Source organism: Panthera tigris, chromosome D2 (genome assembly GCF_018350195.1).
Source record: "Panthera tigris isolate Pti1 chromosome D2, P.tigris_Pti1_mat1.1, whole genome shotgun sequence".
NCBI classification, from domain to species: Eukaryota; Metazoa; Chordata; class Mammalia; order Carnivora; family Felidae; genus Panthera; species Panthera tigris.
The window spans coordinates 50507677-50534617 of NC_056670.1; the positions used below are offsets into that span (position 1 = coordinate 50507677).

A 26941-nucleotide genomic window follows, 5' to 3' on the forward strand; every position below is an offset into this window, starting at 1 on the left:
AGAACCCGAGGGCCAAAAGTTCTGTGCCAGTAACCGTGCTTGTATACAGTACAGTTAGGTAGCACTCCCTCTTCGTCCAGGTACACATCCTTCCTCTCAGAAGGAATCCCCTTCATCTCTTAGGACCCTTCAGAAGAAGTGTGAGTGCAAGAAAAAGCTTTATTCAGGTTTTAGGATTCTCTCCATCCTGAGATCTGTTCCTGAGTTAAACCGTGACAATCAGTGAGTTAACAAAGAAAAGTACATTGGTGGGGAAGAGACAGGAACCCTGCAAAAAAAGCGAAAACTATTTGACAGAAGCTTTAAACCAGACACTGCTCTGGGAAATCATTTATATTAGCTGATGACGGGATTCTGTTTTCTAACACAGACATGCAACATATTCAACACTACGCTTACCACAGTTTGCTTGGAAATACACCCTTCTGTCCTACCACAAAATACATTCTGTCTCGTGAGTGATTCCTGAATATTCACCACAATGCCTAGACTCGGAAGCATGGGAAGTGAGCATTGGAACTTTCTTCTGTTTGTATGGACTTGGACACACGCACAGCACCAGAAACTGTTTCCTTTCTGAGACTCAACTCTGTTTGTATGCTTTAGTGCTGAGCCGATCTGGCTGTCTTGAACTGAGCACTATTTTCATTGGCACACAAGAGCACTGATCCACAGAAGAAGAGGAGAGGTCACCATCTCCCTCCTAATATGCTTTGTACCACAGATCACCCTGCTTGTCACGTGTCAGCCATCCCAGGAAAGGACAAAGCCACGCTCCATTCCGCAGTCTCAGCAAAGGATTGCATTGTTTCCACCTCTGTCTTGCCTGGTTTATTTCGTCTCCGCTATTCCGCTTTTGATCATGAATCATGACTTTTTTTTCTACAGTAGTCAGAGTTTTGTCTATAAAGAGAAAGAGACAGAGAGAGAGAGAGAGAGAAGACAAGAAAATGATTTAGCAGAACCGTAAATGTGAGGTTTCGTTTTGTGGTGGGTGGATTCACTTTTTACAGCATTCAGTAATTTGAATCAGTTATGGCTTTTAAGGGGTTATAGGAGCTTTTCTAAAAGGGAAGAAAGGGTGCTGTGGCTCTTTTCATAAATTTTATAACTTCTATAAGTTGCCGGGGCCTTAATATATTTGCAAATCAGCCCCGGATAACCCATTTAGAAATTCACTTTGATAATACAGCTGTAGGCAAAGATGCCTCCACTCTCGAAAATCCCTGCAAAATACTATTGTACGTGCCCCGCATGAAAAGGATAATGATGACCGCTTATGAGAAGTGTTCCTCCCTTCGAGCCTAGGGGGGTGCTTCATAGAAAGACAAGTGTACAAAGGCCAGGAAACCCCATCTCCCTCACCTCCTTCCTCCCGGATTCACGGAACTGGCATGAGTCACGGAGGAGTCTTGGCCAACAGCTGAGGACAAGACTCTTTCTCCTTGGTGTAGAGCCACATTCCCTCCAGGTCCACACTCCCCTAACTCTTTACCTTCAAAGGACTCAACTTACTGAACACCACATGTGAGCTTGAGACCTAAGTCTATCGGGGTTGTGGGGACCGGCCCTGCACCCCTGGGCTTTGCCTCCCCATCTCATCGACAGTGCTACTCTCACTTGGTTCTCAAAACTGGGCAGATGGGTTTGCCTGGTGGCAGGCTCAGTTTCTCCAGAAGACACCGTCTCTTGCTTTGTCCGTCACCTCACGGAATGGTGCCTGAAGAGAAGCGCCACACTTCAGCTCAAACCCGCAGCCCTAGGCTCCTGGGTTTGTGGGGACAGGCACCGGAGACAGGCCGTGTCCCTGATGATGCTCTACGCCTATTCTTGGCCTGGGGCCTCGGCTGGTTCTCCGCACAGAGGGGAGACTGCACTTCTCTGCAGCTCAGCGCAGCTCGGCTCACATCGGTTCGTGAAACGGACCGAATCCCTCCAGTCCTCAAGCCGTAGCACCATCTCCCAGGCCCCCCTTCCCTTGCCACCCGCCTACCAGCCAACTACCAAATGTTCAGACATCCTTGGCCTCTTTCCTGTGTCAATACCCCCCTTCTCATGTGGGCCCTTGTGGCAGGAGACCTCACTTTCATATTGGTCTCTTAACCCATCTCCCGTCCCCTATTGTGAAGCCCCATCTACACTGCAGTCCTGCTCTCACTCCTGTTCAAAAGACTTCATCTCACCTCCTACCCGCCTGGACCTCCGTGCTGACTCTACCCAGCTTCCAGGTAGTGCTGAAGACCTGCCCCAGTTTCCTTATCTACCTCCCTCCACATCTGTGCCCCTGTGTCTACACTGTCCCGTCTGCTATGAGTAGACTCAGCCCTACTTCCACCCCTGCCATTCCTTCTTGTTAAATTCCTGCTCTTTATTCATGGCCCACTCCAACTACCACCTCTTTCAGGATTTCTCTCTAAAACATTCCCCCAAGGCTTATTTTTCTTGTATACCCATCTGTACCGTTTGATGTTATTTGGTGCAGTGTGTATCTACTCAGAAAACAAAACAGTATGTTAGAAAAAGCATGAGAGGCCAATTGCCCGCCTTTCCTATTTTAATTTTTTTTAAATGCTTGTTTCTTTTTTGAGAGAGAGAGAGAAAGACCGAGCACGAGCGGGGGAGGGGCAGAGAGAGGGAGACACAGAATTTGAAGCAGGCTCCAGGCTCTGCGCTGTCAGCACAGAGCCCAAAGCGGGACTCAAACCCACAGACCTGAGCCGAGATCACGCCCTGAGCCGGAGTCGGATGCTTAACCGACTAAGCCACCCAGGCGCCCCATTGCCTTTCCTATTTTAAAGAGATATTGCAAAGTTAAAATGCAGGTCGCTGCCAAAGCATGACACAAACTGTTATTATTACTAACTGATGATTTAATAAAGAGCCAAATTACAGTTAGTTAATGATGAGGAAACTACTACCATGGGGGTGGGGAGGGAATCCCCGAAACAGCAAACTTTTTGTTCATTTCTGCCATTAAGGCAACGTCCCACCACAGAAACCCAGAATTTCAGGGCCTTCCAGTTTCCACTAGGATCCATTTTGTTGTTTTGTTGTTGTTTGGTTTTTGTTTTTGTTTTTATCACTGGTTTCCATAAAGAAAAAGCAGAATCACCCTGAACTCCAAAGCCGCAGCGCCAAGCGTGGGGCAGCAGAGACAGAATTCGTAACAGGAACCCAAGATTATTCTGCTATCGCTCACCGCTGAAATCAACAGGATTATAAAAGTCTGTTTTGAAGAGAAAGACACTCTGATCACCAAGGAGAAGAAGGGAGAGGGGAAGGAAGAGCTACGTCAGCACAACTCCGTGAAATTCCTTTATATGGAAGTATTTCATACATTGCTTTTCCATATAGTTCACCATAATGGTGTCCAAGAACCAAAGTTGTCACAACGTGACACGTAAAAATAATTGACGGCGATTCAAAGCAAATCCATAGATAAGGTTGTCAAATTAAAAAGAAAAACAAAAGGATCCCTGCTTGTGTCACAGTATCACACTTGGTTTTGTATAACCAGATTCGAACACTTGTGAAAAGGGGACAAAGGTTATAATTTAGAAGTGAATTAAAATTACCAATGAGGCACACACAGCTTTTCTCTCTATCCACTCCCTCCATCAAGGAAGATTCCCTACTGCCTGTTGGACTCCTGAGTCTTTCGTTACACTGATCAAGAAAACGGGAAGAAATGGGTAGATATCTGGAAAGAACAATACACAATCTAGTAGACTGTTTACACCGAGAAGGAAGAAAACTATTATGTAGGGGGAAAAAAAAGAGCCAAGAAGGCAGAGTTAGAACGAGAGTAGAACCCAAGCAGCCAGAGAAGGAGGAAAGTGCTGGAGAGAGTGGAGGGAGGAACCTTGAGTCTACAGGCTGGCCAACAAGTGTAGGTGCTGAATAGAAAGGCAGGGGGTGGAGAGAGGATCCTGAGAAGGTTTGCTGTGAGCTATGGATTTGACACTAATCGTTGTTCCAGAAACTCCAGGAGAGTTATGAGTTGTTTGGGTCATCCAGCTAGTGTGTGCCTGAGCACAAGCATGCAGTGTGGACTGCACGCGTTACTGGTCTCTTACTGGTTACTAGTTACTAGTCTCTGGTTACTAGTCTCTTACTAAACACCACCGCCACATCTCCTGCCACCCTGGCCCACCAGACTATGAGCTTCCAGAAGCAAGGCCCGCTCACTTCCTCATCTTTCCATCCCCCGACGTGCCTGGCGTCATGCCTTGCACAGAACAGGCCTCAAATGTTTCTGGAGAAAACCAGCCACTGGAGAGACTTTACTTCCAGCCTCCACCTTCTGACTCATCTCACCTTGTGTCCCTGGATCAGTCTGTCACTTTGATGATTCCCATTCTCCTATTTACAGAGATTCAGTCAAGAGCCCACGGCTGTCCACACTAGGGCTTTGCAATGTCAGCATTACAGAATCGAGGGTGGGGTAATTCTTTGCTGAGGGAAGCTGCCCTTGCATTCCAGGATGTTTAGCAGCATCCCACTAGAGGCCGGTAGGCCCTCCCCTCCCCCAACTGTGACAACCAAAAATGTCTCTAGACACTGTCAAGTGTCCCTTGGGGGCAAAACCAACTCTGGTTGAGAACCACTTGTCTACACTAAGACCCCAAATTCCTGGGGCCAGAATGGAAGAGCCTTCATAATTTCATCTCATGCTACCTTTGAGTTGTCATCTCCAAATCTTGCCCCACCCCAGTGCTCAGCATCAGCCAGACTGTCCTTTGCATAAGGTCCCACACTGCTGCCTTTACATTTCTACTCTCCTTTAGCTATAAATGCTTGATTACTTTCAGAGACATACATGAGACCACATCCTCCAAGGTCTTCCCCGGTCAGGGTTAAGGTGAGCTCTGAGTTATGTTCCTCTGCTTTGAATCCCATAGCTTTTCCTGTTGCCACCTTTCTGTCATTCTTACTACGAACAGGATGAGTGTGCATATGTGTATGTTTATGTTTGGTCTGTCCAATAGAAATATACGCAGGATGGGAAAGATCATGCACTTTCTACATCCTTCTCAATGTATGGCAGAGTTGTAAGCAAGAACTTAAAAAGGAGCCTTCACACATTGGGTGGACTAGAAAGCTGCCTGGTATAGATTCTTTCAATCAGCAGCTATTCCAACTCTCTTATTAGAAATTTCCTGAAGTTGGGGCACCTGGGTGACTCGGTCAGTTGAGTGTCCAACACTTGATTTTGGGTCAGGTCACGATCTCATAGTTAGTGAGATCGAGCCCCACATCGGGCTGAGCACTGATAGTGCGGGGCCTGCTTGGGATTCTCTCTCTCCCTCTCTCTCTCTGCCCCACTTCCCTCTCAAAATAAATAAATAAACTTAAAAAAAAAAAAGTCCTGAAGTTAACGGATATTTAGGCCAATTATTCCAAATGATTTTCAGATTCTATAATTATAAATAAAATCAATAACACCAAATCAAACAGAGAGAGATGTAATGAGAGGATAGTGATTTTTCTTAGACCAGGGGACAGCAAACTATGACCTGTGGGCCAAATTCACCTGGCTGCCTGTTTTTGTAAATAAAGTTTTACTGGTACAGGACCGTGCTCATTTGGTTACTTACGTCTATGACTGCTCTCTCACAACAAAGGCAGAGATAAGTAGTTTCAAGAGACTTACAGCTGGCAAAGCCTGACCTACTTACCATCTTTTTCACAGTAAAAGTTCACTGACCCCTGTCTTAGACTAACAGGAAAACAATATCCAAGCCTCCATAAAAAGCTATGGACCCAGAGGCAAGTATGTTCTGTTGGTGAAGTCAGAGAACAGTGGAGCTCCTAGAAGTTTTTAGTCATTGGTGGTGGAGTTGGCGGTAGGTGGCGGGGGGCAGTGTGGGGCGGGGGGGTATGCTAGGTTTGGAGCCTCTGGCACTTTGGTGTCCTCCTGGAGCGGGGCTGCTCCCCGGAGACAGCTGGGAGCAGGAAGGTATCCTTTGCCATGGTTGTTACACATGCTCATATGTGTATATGTTGTCACACGTATTACATAAAGGAATGTAATATATGAAGAGTTCATGGAAGTCAGATTAAGATGATGCACTAGCTCACTGGGGGGCCACCTTAGTCTCCAGCTCTGTTACCTCGTCTGCCAAATGAAGGGCGTGGACAAGATGGCCACGGCGGCCCACGGTTCTCTGGCTGCTCCCTCCCTCTGGGTCGGGTGAAAAGTAGCACCTCCTACTCTCCTGTCCAACACTGCTCTGCTCTCTCTCTCTCACCAGTACCTTCCGTCCTCTCATCCCAATTTCTTCGCCCCCCCAAACAGCTTTCCCACAGGAGGACGTGGCCACTGCCTCAAATTTAAAGCAAAATCAGGTGTGGCCAGCTGAGCGCCCTAAAGAACTCTCCTGTCTCCTTCCTGCTTTACGACGCCAAACCCACCAGGTGCGGGCTGCACAGGGAACACCCACCTCCTTGTCACCGCTGGCCCTGTGCAAATCCCCTTTCAGATCCCAGCACCTACTGCAATCGCTCCTGGGAAGGTCACCGAGGGCTCCTAGACAGACTCAGCAACATTGTGGGTTCTCTCCTCCCCCGAAAGGTGGGCAACGCTTCCTAAAAGCTCTGCAGGCTTTCAAGACTCGGCCTCATCCTGGCACGTCCCCATGCTGACCGCTCTCCTTTGTCCCGGGCTGCTTCCTTTTAGCCTGTATGAATTTGCTCCCTTTCTCAAACGACTTTATCAGCCAAGGACGAGGTCGTCAAAACAGCTTTACTGGATGGAAGAGGAACAGCAGTGAAAGCAATAGTGTTTCAAGGATGGGAGATCCGGGACACGATCTGGATGTCGTTGATGGGAAAAGGATGGGACACAGCACCTTCCTTGTCCCATCACACCGCCTGCAATTCGTCAACAGATCAGTCCTGTCCTCCAGTCCCGCAAAGTACCCGACTTTGGCTTTGGGGATTGGGAATTCTGTTGGGCGGAGGACTGGAGTTCACGGCATTCGCAATTCTGACCCGATCTGCTTGGTAGAACATCAGCTAGCCCTCTGGGATACGCTTCAAGAAGTTCCATGAAAGGGGTTGGGGGGGTGGGGGGGGGGGAGAAAAGGAAAACAGTGATAAACGACCTTACAGCACAAACTCGGGTCTCTCCGGCCTCTCGGCGAGCTTCAGGGCCTCATGCATGCCTGCGGCCGAGAGCTTGCGGTTGATATTCCGGTACTGGCACTGGAGCAGGCTGCGGTAGGTGGTCCTCAGGTCCCGGTTGAAGAAGGCATATATAAAAGGGTTAATGAGGGAGTTTGCATAGCCCAGCCACAGAAATGTCCTCTCCACCCACAGCGGGATGCAGCTGCAGGCGGTGCCGCAGATGAAGGGTCTGGCTGTCGAGAGGAGGAAAAAGGGCAGCCAGCACACGGTGAAAGCCCCGACGATGATCCCCAAGGTGGTGGCCGCTTTCTGCTCCCTCTTAAAGATGGAGATGTTTTTCCTCTCGTGTTTGAGGAGTCTCGAAAGGTTGGCACACTCCTCCACCTCCTTCTGGAGCTTCACCATGCCGTTCAGGGAGATGATGCTGTCGGGCTCCTCGGGGCGAGGGAAGCCGGGGAACTTGTGCTTGGCGGCGCTCTTGCGGGCGGCCTTGTAAATCCGGTAGTACATGAACAGCATGACCGACATGGGGATATAAAATGCCACTGCCGTGGAGTAGATGGTGTAGCCGAAGTCCTGGCTGATCAAGCACACCTTGTCATCGTTGACGTTCTTGGCCCATCCGAAGAGCGGCGGTAACGTGATGGAGGCAGAAAGAAGCCAGACGGAGAGAATCATTTTGGCCATGCACTTCCCATTCTGCCTCACCGGGTACGTGAGCGGCCTCGTGATCCCAAGGTACCTAGGTGAGAAATGGAAAGCGGACATGTGACCCTGGGATCCCACCTGAGCAGCGAGAAGCACGACCGGCCAGGTGTTAGGCTTTACACCCGGCAGTCCATTCCTCGGGACAGCCCTTCGAGGCAGGCACCATTATTCCCATTTTACAGAGAGGCAAACTAAGGCTCCGAGATGTTACCTACTTCTTTCCAGGTCACAATTAGCCCGAGGTACTGCCAGGGATCAGCGTGGGAGCCCTCTATGATGCCAGGCCATGCTCTCCTTATCCTTTGCAGCCTACTCCACACAGTCAATGAACTAAAGATTAAACATCTGCCCTCCCCCCGCCCCACTGCCACCAAAATCAGCTGGGAACAAAATGTCAAGTCTGACGTGGGATGTTGTGACACATCCTCACAAATTAACCAAGGTCTACCACACTCTGATAGTATACACCCACTGATCTCCTGGGTTGTCTTAATTCACACAGGCTTTTAATTCATTTTAAGTTCCCCTTTGCACTGTAGCAAAAGCATTTCCTAAGGATCACAGAGATTTGTGAGATATTAAGGAAATCCTAGGGTTTTGGAATGCAAAGCAGCAACTGATCATTTTTTATGCCCAGAAAATTCTCACACAAGAGTAATTTCAGAAGAACAATCTATAAAATAAAAACAGCCGACCTCGTCTCTCCTCTCCTGAGAAGGATCACAAAAAAGGGGCACAATTCTGAAAAATATGAGGTAAAGCCAACGTTTTTTCTGTGCTTAGTTCTAGATAGAGAATAAATATTTCTCCATCTCCGTTATCAAGGATTTCCAATGCAAAAGAGACTCAGCAAACAGAAAACATACACAGCAAGATGTTTTACCAAATGTTTAATGGTTTTCAGCTTTCCAAATTCGTTTTCTTCTCTGTATTTAATGGCCTTAGCTTCTATTTGGAGGAGGATGCCAAGAGCCCGTAAGAAGCCAAGACAGGTAAAAGCTGATCATTTTGTTGGTTTTTTATTTCATGGATGTATGTTAAAGATGCACTCTTCACACATGAAAAGGAAGGGTACAGAGTCCCCCAACTTACCAACAGGTTATTTTCTGAAAGTCTCTCAGTTGGTAGGTTGAAATTTTAAAAATAATTGTTTTGTGCTAGACATAGCCTCATGTGTTTTGCTTACATTACCCCACAAAAGTCGAAATCATGCTTTCCCAATGAAAATTAGCATCACTGCAGCACTTATAACAAGTTAAAACGGAAACATCGGTAAAGAGGAATCGGCCATATTTGCTTATTTGTCGAGAGTATTTATTCACTCCTTCCACAAATATCAATCGAGCTCTTTCCATATGCCAGGTGCTGTCTTCAAAGTTGGGGATACGGCAGTGAATAAAAGAGACAAAAATCTTGAATGCACTTGGGGAAATCATGTTGGGTTGAACAGGAGGACTGAGCTTCGTGGTAATATTGAAGGGACCTCCTGATTCTTTCCAAGGATTCGGGTGTTACTGGCATGGCTTCTTCATTTCACAACCTCTAGGTCCCTTTCCCTGATAAAGCTAACCCACAAGCAGTATCCCTAGGCTTATCAGGCAATGTTAGGACTAAGTTTTGGCTCTCAAACAGAATGAAGGATGAGAAAGATGGAGGTTTTCCTGAGAATGCAAGAATTAGAGCTGCAAAGGAGGGAAAGAGAAAATGAGGCAGGAAGTAGGCAGCAAGGGAGGAAGAGGGGAAAGAGAGAGCAAGGAAGGGAAATGTGGAGTAGACTTTGCCATTTTGGAATTATCTGAAATTATCTGAGTTTTAAGCTGTGGAGAAAAACTTTAAGACGATAAAAAATAAAAATAAAAAAAGGTAGATGAGGAAACCCGTGAAGAAAGGTGTTGGAACCAATTTCTCTGGTTCAGGTTTTTCCTGCTGCAACTGCTTTGCAGACCTCTGTTTTCATATCTCATATTTGCTCTCTAACAACTCCTGTGGATGTAGCCTTTTGGCTTCTTCCTTGTTTCCCCACTGCCCCGGCAAGCCTTTGCCAGGACTTGGATTTTGATTTGATTATCTTCTCTCTTTGCCTGTAGCCACAGGCAGAAGCTGCTTGTTTCCAAGCCTGGATCTAGCCAACCCAGGCAGGAGGTGCAACAGGAGACCAGTTCCTACAGTTCCCCAGATGGCCACCAGATGGCACTGTCAGACCATCTTACACCTACTTATGGGGGGGGAGGGGAGGGGGTTGGGATGCGGGTAGTTAGGGCAGGTAGGTGTCTACCAGAAGGAGGAAGTAGGATCACTCTCAACAAGAAAAGTTATATTTTATTTGTGGGGTCATATAAAATATTAGCAAGCCTGGAATTCACAGCCTCGTAGACTCCTATTCTTGAAGAAGTTGGTTCAGTTTTCCCTTCCATTCTTCCCATAGTCCTTACTTAAACAGGGAATTCTATCTTCAGGCTTAATTAAATCCACCCTTTCTTCTGCTCACATAAATAATATGGAATTCACAAAGATTATACCTGAGAGATTGAGTACCAAGGACATCTCACAATATTAAATAATCTCATAAGCACAGCATGCTTATTCATTCTAATACACTTAGTTTGACTTATACTGCATTTCCATGATGGGGGTCAGCCCACATTTGGTCCTTCCTGGAGGTACAAATTATATTGCATAAATTCCTATTTTAGAGTCCATTCTCAAGTCATGTCCTACACTAAGGCAATTATATTTACTTTTTGAGTCTCCTGGGTACCACCTGGTGAGACTTTTGAAGGCTAAAATCCACCAAAAGATGATTTAAAAATATGTATGAGTGCTCATTAAAGTGTCTGGAAATAAAATAAATAAACAAAAGTCAGTACTTTTTAAAAAATCAATTAATAATTAGAAATATTATGAGAGGAAATAACTCTATTCAAGACAACAGTCAACTAAAATATCTAGTTAAATGTTTTAAATGCCAGAGCCTATATGAAGAACACATAAAATGCTACTGAAAGACCTAACTAAAACTAAAATTCAGTATTATAAAACTAAAAACTAAAACTCAGTATTATAAAAGTGCCAATATTCCCTCAATTCTACAACTATATATAATTTTACAAAAATATGTATACAAAGAGTATACACACACACACACACACACACACACACACACACACAAATACGATTATACATTAATATTGGACCACCCTACTTGAAATTTCCAGCAGGGCTTTTCTTAATTTGACCAAATGATTTTTAAGTTCATCAAGTAAACATGGAAAAAACAAAATCTAAAAAAGAAGAAAACTGAAGGGATACTTATTCCATAAAAAAAAAAAAAAAAAGTATAAAGCCGGGGCACCTGGGTGGCTCAGTCTGCCTTTGGCTCAGGTCATGATCTCAGGGTTTGTGGGTTAGAGCCCTACAATGGGCTCACTGCTGTCAGCACAGAGCCCACTTTGCATCCTCTGTCCTTCTCTCACTCTGCCCCTCCACCGTTCATGCTCTCTCTCAAAAATAAATAAAATAAGAAAGAAAATAGTGTAAAGCCACAGAAACAAAACACAGTAATAGTTATTCAGAAATAGGTCAACTGAATAGAACAGAGCCGAGAAATAGATTCAAATATATAAGGGAATAATGTAAGAAAATGAGTCACTTTAAATCAGCAGTAAATTGGGTATGTATTCTTGAAGTCTGACAACTGACTAGCAATTGGGGGTAAGTAAAAATAAAACTGGCTTATCTTTCTCCTTACTCAAAAATAAATCCCAGATGGATCAAAGATTATCATGTAAAAAAATTAAACTCTAAGGCTACTATGAGGAAATATGGGTATTTCTGCAATCCTGGAAGGAAAATCATCATTCCTAACTATGATACCAAAGCTTAAAACTACTAAGTGACACAGTAATAAATTTTGGACAAAAATTTTATATACAGAATAAGAACAAATAAGTGACATTTAGTTTAAATTAAAAATCACTGTGTGCGGAGTTAAAAGTCAAACGACAAACTTGGAGTCCAAATAAGAAAAACTCAATATTCACAGATCTCTTACAGGTCAATGAGAAACAGGCAAAACTATCCCAATAAAAATACTGAAGGGGGTTAAACAAAGAAGAAATAGGGATATCCAACAAGCACTTGGAAATATGTACAATTTCATTCAGAATCAAAGAGATGCACATTTTGAAACGATGACAGAATTTTTGGCCATTTGTCAATTTTTAAGAAAGACAAAATCCAATATTGAGAAAGTGTGAAAAAAAACCACGCACTCTATCATTTTTCTAGGAGGAGTTGCGACTGAGATAACCATTCTGGAGGGCTGTCTGGGAATTGACATACATCGGCATTTACCTCTCGGCTCAGCAATCAGGCTTCCAGGAATTTAAGAATATAACTGTACAAGTGCAAAGTGATAAATGTGCAAGAATGTGAACTAAACACATAACAGAGAGGGAGAAGCTGCAGTATAAATGTCTATCAATAGGAGGTTAAATTAGGGAGTATATGCATGTATATATAGATACATGGATATATGTGGATACATATATATGGGTAGATATGGATAGATATGGATATATAATGTAACCACTAAAAATTATCAGGTACTATTGACTGACATGAAAGCACACAAAAGTGGATAGAAAACAATGTCTAGCCCTAAAAGACAAGTAACAAGTATTAATTTTTTTATGTAAAACTAGGTGTGTGTATGAGTGAGTGTGTGTCAGTATGTGTGTTGTATACTGAGATGCCTAGAAGAAAATCTACCAACTATAAATGGCACTTTTATCTGAGTTATAGAAATTTGAGTAGTTTTAAATTTTTTCTTTTTCCTTTTTTTTTTTTTTTGGAAAGAGAGAGAGCGTGTGCACATGTGAGCAGGAGAGGGGCAGGGAGGGGGAGAGAGAGAGGAAGAGAATCTCAAGCAGGCTCCACACCCAGCACAGAGACCAAAGCAGGGTTCGATCCCACCACTGTGAGATCATGACCTGAGCAGAAATCAAGAGCAGCTGAGCCACCCAGGCGCCCCTCTTTGTACTTTTCTATGCTAAATGTTTGTTAACCGTATGTAAAAGAAAGGAAGGAAGGAAGGAAGGAAGGAAGGAAGGAAGGAAGGAAGGAAGGAAAGAAAGAAAAGAAAGGAAAGAAAGAAAGAAAGAAAGAAAGAAAGAAAGAAAGAAAGAAAGAAAGAAAGAAAAAAAACCATTTTGATTCTGAGAATACAATAAAACATTAAGGAGGATTCTGTGATTCCTAAGTCACCTAAGTGATTTTGACAATACAGACGACCTGGTTCATAAAATCTTTAAAAAGCTGATAATTAAATCTTAGATTGTGTTATTTGATTAACTTTCCACAAGTGTTTTATTACATTCATAAATTCACACAAAGGAAACAGAACTCACCAGCATTCGAAATCCCATAATTAGTATATAAAGTAATACTGGCATTCAAGGAAGTGTTTGTCCAAATTATACATTCATTCTCCCAAATCTTGTATAGTATAAGTCTTACTTTTGGGATGGGGGGGGGGCGGTGAATGAGGCAATCTAGATTGATTCTGAATATTCCCTAATATGCATAGTTAATATTTGTCATACTACCTTTTATGAACATTTATGCTCACTGTTAATTAGAAAGCAGGGTGCTTATAAAGCCTTCAGAATTTAACTTTAAAATGCATACAAATGTGAAAATACATTAAATCTCAGAGACAAAGTCACCAAAGTATTATATAATTGAGAAATGCATGCAACTCACAATAGGGGCTCTACTAAAGAAGGGGTTTGTAGAAAAAGAGGGTTAGGGAGTTCTAATCTAGGGAGGGGGATTAGAAAGCAAATTAACTCTGCTGCCTGTCTTCCATTCTAACTGTACAGAAATTATAGATAATGGTTCTTCAATTAAACGGCTTCTGAGTTTTGCTGCTATAGAATAATAATTTAGGGGGTAAAAGAAACAGGATAGAATTACACGTCAGGGAATGTTAGGCTTAAAAAAGTTTTGCACATTGAGGACACCATTTGCATGAGAACTCTCCTCCTTACAGGTGAAATCCATAGCCTGTTTCAGTGGTTCCCAAAGTTGTCAGGATATCAGAATCACTGAGAAGTTTTTGAAACATACAGATTCCCAGATCGCCATCCATAAACTCTTTGTTTTTAATTTTTTAAAAGTTTATTTATTTTTTTGGGGGGGGAGGGGCAGGGAGATAGAGGAAAACACAGAATCTGAAACAGGCTCCAGACTCTGAGCTGTCAGCACAGAGCCTGACCTGGGGCTCAGACTCTGAAAGGGGAGATCATGACCTGAGCGGAAGTCAAACACTTAACCGACTGAGCCACCCAGGTGCCCAACACAGATTCTCTTTCAAGAAGGTCTGGAGGCCCAAGGCTTTTTTGTATTTAGGGCTGTTCTGTTCTTTATCCCCCCCACTGCTCTCAGAGTAGCCTACCCTTGTTCAAGTACAGATTCACTCTTGTATGAAGGACTTTACTTTCGCTTTACATATTTCACCTTAATGGTTTGCTTCCAGTTTGGCCCAGCAAGACATCATGGATCACATCTCCACTATCCCAGCTGTTACTTCTGTCTCCCAGTTGTGTGCTACATGAAAGTGAGATAAGCATGGTTTTTATGTCTTAATGAACTTGTAGATTTTTTTCAAATGCACAGTATATAGCAGGGTTTTGTAAACCTTTCTGACAATAAGAAATAAGAACAAATATTTCTTATAAGAAATATATTTTCCACAGTCACTCAGTACACAGAGACTTACGTATACAAATAAGAAATTGAGGCATACATATGTATACATACGTAGGTATGCAGACATAGACCTGCATATGTTTGTATATGAAATTTGAAACAAAAATTTCACAATAGCAACTTACCATTATAATTTGCAATTCACCCTCTTCCATGCTATTCTACTTCAGATTTTTCCAATGTTGGTCTTAATGCACTCAACTGATTTCATGACCCAATAATAGATAATGACCCAAAGTTTAGTAATTACTGGCCTTCGACAGACATACGGAAAGGCGTTAAATATCACAAGTCATCAGGGGAAATGGAAATTAAAACTCACTGAGATACCACCAGCACCCATCAGAATGGTGACAATTAAAAATGATGATGACAATGATGGTAAAAATTGCAGCGCTAAGAGTTTTGTGAAGACAGGAAGCAATTGTCATTCTCCTACATTGTTGGTGGGCATATAAATTGATGCAGTAACTTTGGGAAGCTAATTTTTTAACATGTATTAAAGCTGATTTTAATCACACATAAATATATATATATATGTATATATAGGTTATACATAAAGCTTATATATATATGTGTGTGTGATATATATAATCTCCAGCAATTCTTCTAAGTATACTATGAACATTCATCAAAACACCAAAATACCTGCATAAGAATGTTCATAGCAGCACTAATGATAAGAGCCCCAAATGAAACCAACCCATTCCACAGGAATAAAATAAGTACAATTCTACAATAGTACAATGGGTATGTAAATTGTGGTATATTTATGCAATAAATTCTATAAAACAACAAGAGTGAACCAACCAACTACTGCTTAATGCACCAACATGAATGATTCTCACAAACATAATATTGAGCTAAAACAGCGAGAAAAAAAAAAAAAGGAACACAATTTCAAAAAAAAGGCAAAACTCACCTATAGTACTAGACACGAGAATAGTGGTTACCTTGAGGGGATGGGAGATGTTAATGAGTAAAAGGGAGCCTAAGGAAAATTTAGAGTTCTGGAAATGTTCTACTTCTTTATCTGGGTGTGTTACATAAATACATCCACTCTGTAGAAATTAAGTGAGCTGTGTATCATGATTCTGCAGTGTTGGGAATATAAATAAATAAGGTTAACATTAAAAATTAAAAGTAAAATTTTAAGATCACATCAAACTTACCATTTGCCATTAACCTACATGTTGACCTGTTTTCTAAACTGCTGTTATAATGGGGTTCCACTACACTTTTAAACCATTTTCATCAGTGTTTCCAGGCTGTAATTACAGTCAGGACCAGTAAACATTCTAGATTCTGGATTCCCCATTGTGGCCTCAGTATTGAGGAAGAAAACTGGGCGGAGGGGGCGGGGGTGGGGGGGAGGAAAAAATACCAAAAACACCAATAAAATTTGGAAACGGAATAACAAAAGCTTTCTCTTTGAAAAAGTAAATTATAAGAAATGATAGTTCCCTGTAGGGAGAAAATTAGGCTTAATTAAAATAAAGCAAATCACTTAAAGCTAAAAGTACTTTTTAAAAATTCATCTATTGTATTGGTTTGCTGTCATTACATAATTCATTACCACAAGTGAGTGGCTTAAAATAACACCAAATCAGCAGGTGTTCTCATAATTCTGTAGGTCAAAAGACTGGACACAGCTCCACTGGGTTCTCTACTCAGGGTCTCATGAGGCTGAACTCAAGGTGTCGGCTGGGGCTGAGGTGTCACGTGAAGAGAACTCTTGCAAGCGTTCATGGTCGGCAGAATTCACTTCCTGGATGCTGCAGAACGCATAAAGGTTGCATCTTCAAGGCCAGCAGGAGAGCACCTGCTACATGTCTCAGTCTCTCTGATCTTTAAATCCTCTTTGCAAAGGGCTCACCTGATTAGGTCAGACCCGCTGATATTGAAGGGGAAGGAATTATACAGGGCATACACACAAGGAAAAGAGAATCTCGGGGCCATCTTACAATTCTGCCCCCCACCGATACTCAGTGATAATAGAAGCTAAGGATACAGAAAAATTTCCACCCAGTGAGCTCAAGAGAGATCTATTTACTCCTTACTCAAGCTGACACAAACCTTCCACTGAGACTAATCTTGTCTGTACTCTATTGTAAGGCAATTGTTTCCTGCTGAATTTTCCATCATTCAATGCAAAACAAAAAACAAACAAAAAACAAAAAAAAACACCCCAAACATAAGTTTTCTCTTACCATCAACTCAATTTTTAGCTACCTAATATGTAACACTCTTTGTCTATCAAAAACTACCTAACGATTTTTTTATAATTACCTAAAGTCATGAAAATAAATAACGCAAGAGATTAATAGTGACCCCTGAATTATGCTTGGTGTTTAATCACTTCAGTTGTGTCTGAACTTACACTAAAGTCTGAATTTTCCCACTGAAGAATCTTATTCCTCAGAAAAAGAGAGAAATGGAAAGGTAAAGAGTGAGCCAAAATGTTACCAACAACAATAAAACAAAGGAATGGCAAAAAACTTTAGTTAAAACTTCAAAAGAGTACAGGCAGGGAAAAAATATGTATTTTGTTTTATGATAGTACTTAGTGGCTTCTAAGTGCACACCGCCCCACAGAAGCAGTATTGAAGAAAAAGGGTAAGTGAATAAACTCCTTAAATGTCTGACCAGGATTTATTTGAAGTAAATTGAGGTGACGAGGAGCCACTGTAAGGTAAAGCCATGAAAAATCATCAACAAGGGGAGCCCCGACATATCGTTCTAGCAAAGGTGAGAAGGGGCACCAAAATTTGTTATCTTTCAAGGCACTGAGGTTGAAATGGGAAATACGCCAAGGTCCATAAGGCGGGTAAATCCTTAGCATGCATAGTGGAATGTGCTCTGATCGGGACCTTTAATGAGGATTCAGAATAAAGAACAGTCCTCCACTGAGGCCTTTCCACTCAGCTGCAGTGAAGTCCAGTCCCTCCCCCTCCCCCAACCCTACACCCTCAGGCTACAGAAAAGTAGATACGATGAATAGCTTAAAGCTTAAAGCGAAGAAAATAACTGCTATCGAATGAGACAGAACATCAAGGTGAATTCAACTACATGATGTCAGAACAAACATTAAGATTTAAATAACTCACATTAAGAATGAGCCAAATGGGAAAAAAATGTTACAGCATCTATACAAACATACTACAATAATAGCAGTGAAAGAAGAAAGCAAGAGAACACACAAAACTGTTGAAAAGCCAAATGAAAAAGAGAGCATACCCTTATATTAGAAGCAGTCTTCTTACAAACACTTCTCATTGTAAAGGACCTCAGTACAGCTGACCAAGTACAGCTGACCTTCGAACAATTCAGGGGGTAGGGGTGCTGTCCCTCCATGCCATCGAAAAGCCATATTAACTTTTGACTCTCCCAAAACTTAATTACTAATAGCCTACTGTTGACCGGAAGGCTTCTGGATAACATAAAGAGTTGATCAGCACATATTTTTTTACGTAATATGTATTATATACTGTACTCTTATAAAGTAAGTTAGAGAAAATAAAATGTTAGGAGAATCTCATAAGACAGAGAAAATACATTTACAGTATGTACTGTCTTAATTTTTAAAAACCCATGTATAAGTGGACCCATGCAGTTCAAACCAGTGTTGTTCACATATATACGTAATCACTAAAGCAGAGACTCAAAGATGAGAGGTTGAAAACAGCAGAATGAGACAGAAAAAGAGACTGTCATTAAGGAAATAAGTTGAGGTCAAAACACCACCAGTTCAGGTCTAACAGATAAATCAGAAGCAGCTAGGAATAGAATAAACACACTTGAAAAGCATATCACTGGCATGAAATGAAGGCTGAAGGTAAAATAAAACAATGCAGAGGGAAAAATTTATTCATGGATATTAGAGGGAAGGTGATAGACAAGGAGGACACACAAAGATAATACAACAGAAGGATAACTGGTGCTCCCAAAAAACAAAAGAACCCAACAAACAAAATGACAACAACAAAATATAAGTAGAGGTGCAAAATGTAAAAAGTACACAGGGATACAGCATAGGATATTTTCCTTAAATCCATGAAAGAGGTTAACGTCATGATCAGAGGGAGACACAACACAGCTGGAAAAAAATGGCATAGAATTATCATCAACAAGACCTAGCCAGGTAAAGTTATTGAACTTCAAGACACGGAAAGATGTGGGGCGCCTAAATGGCCCCCCAGTTAAGGGGTGGACTCTCGATTTCAGCTCAGGTCACGATTTCGCGGTTTGTGAGATGGAGCCCTACTTCGGGATCCACGCTGACAGGGCACAGAGCCTGCTTGGGAGTCTCTCTCTCCCTCTCTCTCTCTCTCTCTGTGCCTCCCCTGCTCACATTTGCACTCTCTCAAATAAATAAACTTAAAAAATAATAAAAATAGGGGCAGTTGGGTGGCTCAGTCAGCTGGGCATCCGACTTCGGCTCAGGTCATGATCTCGCAGTCAATGAGTTCGAGCCCCACGTCAGGCTCTGTGCTGACAGCTCAGAGCCTGGAACATGCTTTGGATTCTGCCTCCCCCTCTGTCTGCCCCTCCCTCACTCGCACTCTGTTCTGTCTCTCAAAAATGAGTAAACGTTTAAAAAAATTTTTTTAATAAATAAAAATAAAAATAAATAAATAAAGACATGGAAAGTCGTATGCAGGCATCTACAATGTAAAAAGAAATTAAGAATTGTCTGAAGGGAAAACAATCAGGCAGATTCAAACATCATCATTCCATAATGGAACATAACACAAAGATGTCTAGAAAGCTGTGAGTGTGCAATAACGTTATACCTGTTATTTAATGTTATAAAGTCAACAAGCAGACATTCTCTAACATGAAAGAATTTGGAGAATATGGTACCCATAAATTCATTTCGGGGGGACGGGGGATAGGACGAAATTCATCAACCAAAGGATGAGTCAAAATGAAGAGAACCAAAGGAACCATGATTATCACTGAACCTGTTTAAATGTAGAACAAACACCTGTGGGAATTATATTAGGAAAACAGAATGTGTATCTTACAAAGTCAAAATAGCAGAAGCCACAAGAATCAGGAACTGAGGAGAGTGGTGTAGGATACAGTGTTAGAAGACTGATCGCTTCAACTTTCATAGTAGGGAACAACTAACACTGTCTATAAAATTTTAACATATAGTTTATATAAATCCGACTTCTTGATGGTTGCATATTTTTGCCATTATCTTCATGTAATCTTTGAGGACTAACAGATCTAAAATTATAGCCCTTACTTCAGGTTTTTACTTCCTTCATTTTAATTTTATTTTTCTTTTAAATTCAAGTAAACTGTGTTTTAATATTTTGTTAGAATAACAGGCATAATATGATCTCCTTCTTATAATTTTTCCCTCTGTCAACTTTCTGCCTCTCTGTCTGCTGAGTCAGTCAACAAGAGAGTCAGCAATCCTTCTAAGTGAATGGAATTATAAAGAGACCTCAAAACGATACTCACAAAGTGTTAGCACTTTTTTTTTTTCCTTCATCTGCACAGGGAGAGTTTAGATGATTTGCTCCTTCCTTGTGTTTTTTACAAATGCTTGAAATCTTTATGCTGAGCATATATAATTTGTACAAAATTAAATTATTTCTCTAAAATAATGAAAGGCCTTTTTTAAAAAAAAATTATGGTTTCAGCCGGTAATTTCATTCACCTGCCAGTTGGTCCTTCTTTACAGATCTCTCTATAAACTTGGCAAGTTTGGGATTAGCTGCTGATTTAGCCATACTCAATTTCTCAGAAAACTGTGCAAATTATCTTTGCACTGTAAGTTCTCATTAACTTCTTGAAATGTCAAGTACATCTTGGGAGGAAGCCAGTTCTGGGCATCTTAACAGTCTAATCTCCTAACAAGCTGTGGTGGACTACAGGGGGCTACATATTCTTTGCCACTCTGTCTTTGAGAGGTAAACTCTTCCCCTTTACTTTATTCTGGGCTAGGCTTGTGACTCATCTTTTCCAGCAGAGAGTGGGGCAAGTGACGTGTGACTTCCGAAGCTGTGCCTTACGAGATCTGTGGCTTCTGCCTTCACAGCTTGGAAACCTCCCTTTTGGAAGCCCACCACGCTGCTAGGGAAGCCCAAGCTAAGCATGTTAAGAAGGAGAGCACCGTGGAGAGGAGCACAGAGGAGGCAGACACGTGAGGAAAGCTTTCTTGGATCTTCCAGTCTGGCCCAGACAGCAGTTGGGTCCAACCAAGTAAATAAGCCCTTTTGATGCCATTTTGTGTCAATGAACCACCCACATGAACTCCCGATCACAGAATTAGGAACAGTAATCAATAAAATAAAGTTACAGGGTGGTTTCTCATTCAACAACAAATAACTGAGACAGAACACCAATGCCATATTCTAATTAGCACGTGATCTCAGAAATTGTATTTGCTGACAAGCACTTCACCTCACTCTTGGCATCTGCAGCCCCTAAAAGTGAGCCACAAACACTCACTGGTGTTTGAAGCAACTCCAAAATTCATTCTACGCCTTCCTTCACTTGGACTCCAGCTTAACTGATTCATTTGTTCAATCAAAGAATGTATCCTGGGTACCTACGATACGGTAGGTACTGTTTAAGGACTGGGAATACAGTAGTGAACAAAAGAGACAAAAATCCACGAAGCTTGAATCTAAAAAACCAAACAAGTGAACAAACAAAAACAGAAACCCAAGGATAAATAGAGAGAACAAACGGGTGGTTGCCAGAGGTGGGGGGCGGGGGGGGGGGGGGGGGCGCACGCTGGAGGGATAGGCAAAATAGGTAAAGGGAATAAAGAGGTACACATTCTGTAACTTTTCAGGTCCGAAATAAGTAAGCCATGGGGGTGAAAAGCACAGCACGAGGAAGAAAGGCAATAATATCGCAAGATCGCTGTGCAGGGACACGTGGTGAGCACACTCATGGTGGTGAGCGTCGCCTCATGTTCCGAATTGTCCAATCGCTATGCTGTGTGCCTGAAAATAATGGGACTTGGTGTGCCAACTATACGTCAATATAAACAAACAAACAAACAAATAAGTGGAATTTAAAAAAATCTCTGAAGCTTACAACCTGGGGTGGGGCAGAGAGATCATAAATCAGTAGTCAGAATATACAATAGGTCAGAAATGGTGTAAGTGCAATGGGGAAAAACGAGGCCGGGGAGGGGAACAGAGAGTGGAGGACGGGCTGGGGGCAAGCTGCAGTCCAGGTGTGCACTGTGATCCCTGAAATGCGGTGGCAGACTGCCCAGCCTTCCTTGAAAGGCTCTCCGCTCTTCACTTGCGTGGCACCGCGGTCACCGGTTTCTCTACCTCAGGCTGCGTGGAGAAGCACCGTCCCCACATAGCGGCTAGATGACATTCAACGTCTGGATAAAAGGAAAACAGTTTACTTATTTCTGGTTTTTAAATGTTTATTTTTTATTTTTATTTTTTTTATTTACAAAAAAAAATTTTTTTTTGACGTTTATTTATTTTTGAGACAGAGAGAGACAGAGCATGAACAGGGGAGGAGCAGAGAGAGAGGGAGACACAGAATTTGAAACAGGCTCCAGGCTCTGAGCTGTCAGCACAGAGCCCGACGCGGGGCTTGAACTCACGGACCGTGAGATCATGACCTGAGCCGAAGTTGGACGCTTAACCGACCGAGCCACCCAGGCGCCCCTTAAATGTTTATTTTTAAGAGAGAAGGACGCGTGCGCATGCAAGTCAGGTAGGGACAGAGAGAATCCCAAGCAGGCTTCACGTTGTCAGCACAGAGCCTGATGTGAGGCTTGAACCCATGAACCGTGAGATCACGACCCGAGCCGGAATCAAGAGTCGGACGCTCAACCAACTGAGCCACTCAGGTGCCCCTAAAATGAAAACAGTTTAAACCCTGCATCAGGCAGATCTGATTTGAATTCTGGCTCTGTCCTTTTTACTAGCTAGAGTACTCTGAAAAGGATACTCAGCCATCCCAAGCTTCTGCTGCCTCACATGTGACAAAGGGGGAAAGAATGGAGTCACTTTGACGGTTAATGAGAAGGTGCATGTGAAGTTTTCACACCACCCACTATCTAACAGACGCTCAAAAAATAGAGCTGACTTCCTTCCCTCAGAACCCCATTTTAAAGAAAGGAACTGGCAAATAAGCCGGCAACAGGAGTTGATCCCAAAGGAGAGGAAGAGGACTATAATGCAAAGCATCTGGGAAAGGAAGAGCAGAGGGTGGTTATGCCCCACATACGAGAGCTTGGCAGGGCAGGACAGGGGTCTGTGGGACTTGTTGGTATGAGGGCTAACTGGACTCGAAGTGGGCAAGTGGCAGTATGAATAGAGAAAAGAAGACAGAAGCAGAAGGTACTATTGAAACAGAGTAGATAGCACTTAGAAAATGATTTAGCAAGGACTGGGCGGAAAACCGGACTAAGGGAAAGGAGGAGTTGAAGAAGCTCATCAGTTTTCAAGCCAGGCAGACTGGGAAGAGGGTGGGACCATTATCTGAAATAAGCCATTCTCAGCCTACAGCAACCCACCTCCCAGCACAAGAGGTCTCTGAGACAGAAATCGAGGGGATTATCGATGACCTCTTCAGACCCAGGGGACATTGCTCTATCCGCATCATACTCGACAGCTATGCGGCCCTTAGCATGTATTCACTGGCTGCTTCTTGGAACTTCCCTTGGCTTAGTACTGACCCACTCTCCCAGCTCTCTGGCCCACTCTTGCCCAGTCTTCTTGGCTGCCTTGTCCTCTACTCTGGGGCCCTTAGGTTTTAGAATTCTTCCAGGCTGGGTCCCAACCCCACTTTCCTTCCAACTCTGTATTCCCTAGTTGTGCTCATCCATTGCCAGTGCTTTAAAACCCTCTATTGGCTGATGATCCCAGCCCAGACTTCCCCATGGAGCTCCAGACTCACAAGTCCAGCTGCCTCCTTCACATCTCTACTTTGATTATTTCGAACCCATCTTATGCACGACTTCAACAGACTTTTTTAAACACCCTCATGGGTCTAGCACCATCTCAACGGGTCTAGTCATCACTTCCACAACCTGAGCCTCCTTCTATTTTCCCAACTTAGTGAATCCACCTAAGGTTATGGTTCAGGAACCCTGGGAGTCATCCTGGACTCCTTCTCATTCGTCACTTCCCCTGCATATTGGCCCAGTCCCGCCTATTTCACCTCCTCAGTAGCTCTAAAACCTACCTACTTCTGTCTCCACTGCCACCATTCTGGAATCATTATCTTGCCATGGATTACGGCAATGGCCTCTAAATTGGCCTCTCATACCTATTCTTCTCCTTCCTAATCCAATCTCCTCCTACATCCAACATGATCTTTTCTTTTTTTAATTTTAATGTTGAATATGTAACATCTTCACATACTTAAAAAATTAAAATAAGAGTGTATACTGAGAAGTCCCTTGCTTCAAATCTTGCCCCATCCTCCTCACCCCCTATACCCTGTATGTATCATTTTTATTAGAATCTTTCGTACACTTCTACCTTTTCTTTGTACAAATGCCAGCAAATAAGAATATGATTCTTCTCGGGGCGCCTGGGTGGCGCAGTCGGTTAAGCCTCCGACTTCAGCCAGGTCACGATCTCGCGGTCCGTGAGTTCGAGCCCCGCGTCAGGCTCTGGGCTGATGGCTCGGAGCCTGGAGCCTGTTTCCGATTCTGTGTCTCCCTCTCTCTCTGACCCTCCCCCGTTCATGCTCTGTCTCTCTCTGTCCCAAAATAAATAAAAAACGTTGAAAAAAAAAAAATTAAAAAAAAAAAAAAGAATATGATTCTTCTCTTCAACTTTCTTATATATAGAACAGCATACTGGATATACTGTTTTGTTCATTGCTTTTTTCACTTAAAAATATATCCTCGAGATACTTTTACACTGGTGCATCAAGAGCTCCCTTGTGCTTTTTTTAGAGCTGAATAGCATTCTATTGTGGGACTTTGCCATCATTTATTTATCCAGTTATAAATAAATAATGGTATAAGTAAATTCTAATGGTATCCACAACATTCATACTCGCCTGTCCACCAATCAGAGCCAAAAAGAAATCTACACTTGAGATGCAAACACCCAGGCAGAAAAAACACAAAACAACACCAGTGTCTTCCTTGTGATGTCAATTCTCAAACTTAGTGGCCACCTGTCCTTTGGTCGGCCTTTGAAGAAAAGGGAGGACGTTGTTGGCCAAGTCTGGTATTCAGCTACTGACGATCCCACTGACAGAGCAAAGAGCTGATGTTTCTTTCTACAAGCCAAGAATACTCCCATTAACTGGAGTCTGGAGCCTAGTTTGCAAAAATCCTGCAATGGCTCAGGGTGTGTGTCCCTGAGCCATCCTTGCAGAAAAGACAAGAAGACAGATTTCTTCAATGTAGCTCAAGTTGCTGCACTATTTGAATGTGAGCATTATTTTCCTCCTACTTCATGAATATCATACTCGATAGTCTAAACTCAACAATGTTCGAGTTTTTAAAAAGCACATAAAAATATGGCACCTAGACCTCTGGGGAAGATGTTTATTTCTGTATTTAATACTTTGATAACACCATTTTCCTTTCTGAAATGAATTGTATGGAAAGTTATATATTAAATTTACTCTGTGTTCTCTTTCCGATTTATTACCATTGATAATTAATTTGCCCATTTCCATTTATCTTCCTCCAAAGCAATCAACTAGCAAATATATTTTAATCTTGAAATGCATATTATATATGCATAATTTCAATGTTTTCTTTCTGAACTAGATTGCTTATCTGCTCTAGGCCTATCACAAATGTTCACATATTTCCACTGAAATAGAATATAAACCGGCACATAATTATCAAAATGTATTTTCTGGTTTAAGTTTTAGCATAATAAGCTTTGGACCTTATAAGTACCTATACAAAATATATACTTGAAAATAATTATGAGAATGAATGAACAAAAGAATTTTTAGAATTAGAAAATCAATTATATAATATATTCCAACCTAGAAACATAATTTTAAAAATTAGATTCTAAAAACTAAAGGAAAAATAAAACAGTAACAACAGAAATTGTTGGCAAAATAACAAACACCAAGAGTGAGTTTGTTGAACAAAATGAATAAAATTGAAAAGACCCTTTGTAGACTATTAAATGAGAAAGGGATGAAAAGAGAAAAGAAATGAAAGAGAAAGAATATCCCATTTAAAAAGATCAACAGCTTTCAAAGTAAACTAAAGCCTAAAACAAAGATTTTTTTTTAAAAAGAACCTTTTGGTAAGAATGATAAATCACTGCTTGTATAAAAACAGTATTTAGGAAGATAATTGAAAACTGCTTACAAAATTACCATAAAATAATTCAAAGACTCCTAAATTTAGACAGAATTAGAGCAAAGTTCTAAAAACAAAACTGCACATTGTAACAGCATAATTTTTGTTCTGATCTGCTTAATAATCTTAATATCTACTTATCCACCTTAAAAAAAAAAGCATACAGGCATCAGGTATTTTGGTTGGTTACTTATTCGCTTCTTTAATATTAATCCTTTATTCTCATAGCCTTTCAGTATTTTTTCCTTAAAATGATATTACTCTGCTAGGTTGAAATGGTATTCAGTACTAGCTGCTGACATAAGCCAACATAGTCTAACCACTTATATGTCTTCCTCTTAGAAACACAAGATTTTTCTCCTCTTCTTCCTTCCCCTTTTAGCACACTTAACCATTAAAAAACCACCACAACTTTAATCCAGATACCCTTCTTCCCCTTAGCCCCTTTTTCCATGACGTATTTTACATGAAGGCAAAACTCTTCCAGAATAAAAAATAAAAAAAAAAATCACAGCTGATAAGCTTATTTTCTACTCGTATGGGGAAAAATTTAGGTTTCTTTTATACACGTGTCTACCCAGAAACCCAACCCGCTTTGTATGAGTTTAATGAAATATGGCATATACTTTTCCTTTTATCCCCAGAATGATTATGCTAAAAGACTAAGAAGAGAAAAAATAATTCTGCCTCATATTTTCCTAGCATTTGAATACTACTAGCTAACATTTACCGAGCACGCAAAACGCCAAGCTGTGTTATAAATGCATACTTACGGCTTTGGATTCGGTCCTTGCAACCCTATATGGTAGGGATTAGCCACATTTCACAAATGGGGAAAATGAGGCTCTGAGAGGTTAACTTACTCTCCCAATGATTTCACACGGCTAATAAAGCTCAAAACTGGATTTCAAACAGCTTTTTTTCTGACTCCAGAGCCTCCTCCTAACTAATACATATTTTCTACTTAATCATTTACAAGTCACATCTGTCTACGTGCCCTCGTATAATCCCTCTTTTTCCATTTATGTTGGAGAATCATTG

At 41.8% G+C, this 26941-nt stretch overlaps 1 protein-coding gene across 26 annotated transcripts in view; it reads right to left on the reverse strand.

Moving 5' to 3' along the window:
• HTR7 (5-hydroxytryptamine receptor 7) overlaps positions 1–26941 on the reverse strand; it is a 154391-nt gene that overhangs the window by 70742 nt on the left and 56708 nt on the right. For 20 of the 26 annotated variants that reach the window (XM_042960412.1, XM_042960422.1, XM_042960420.1 and 17 more), the window contains exons 2-4: positions 14356–14445; positions 7112–7870; positions 720–903 (exon numbers count right to left, since the gene is read on the reverse strand). In XM_042960412.1, the coding sequence (XP_042816346.1) occupies positions 861–903; positions 7112–7870; positions 14356–14445 (892 nt within the window). In that variant the 3' untranslated portion in view covers positions 720–860. Of the gene's footprint in view, positions 1–719; positions 904–7106; positions 7871–14355; positions 14446–26941 lie in introns of all 26 variants that reach the window. The other 6 variants (XM_042960413.1, XM_042960428.1, XM_042960430.1 and 3 more) reach the window with 6 other exon arrangements.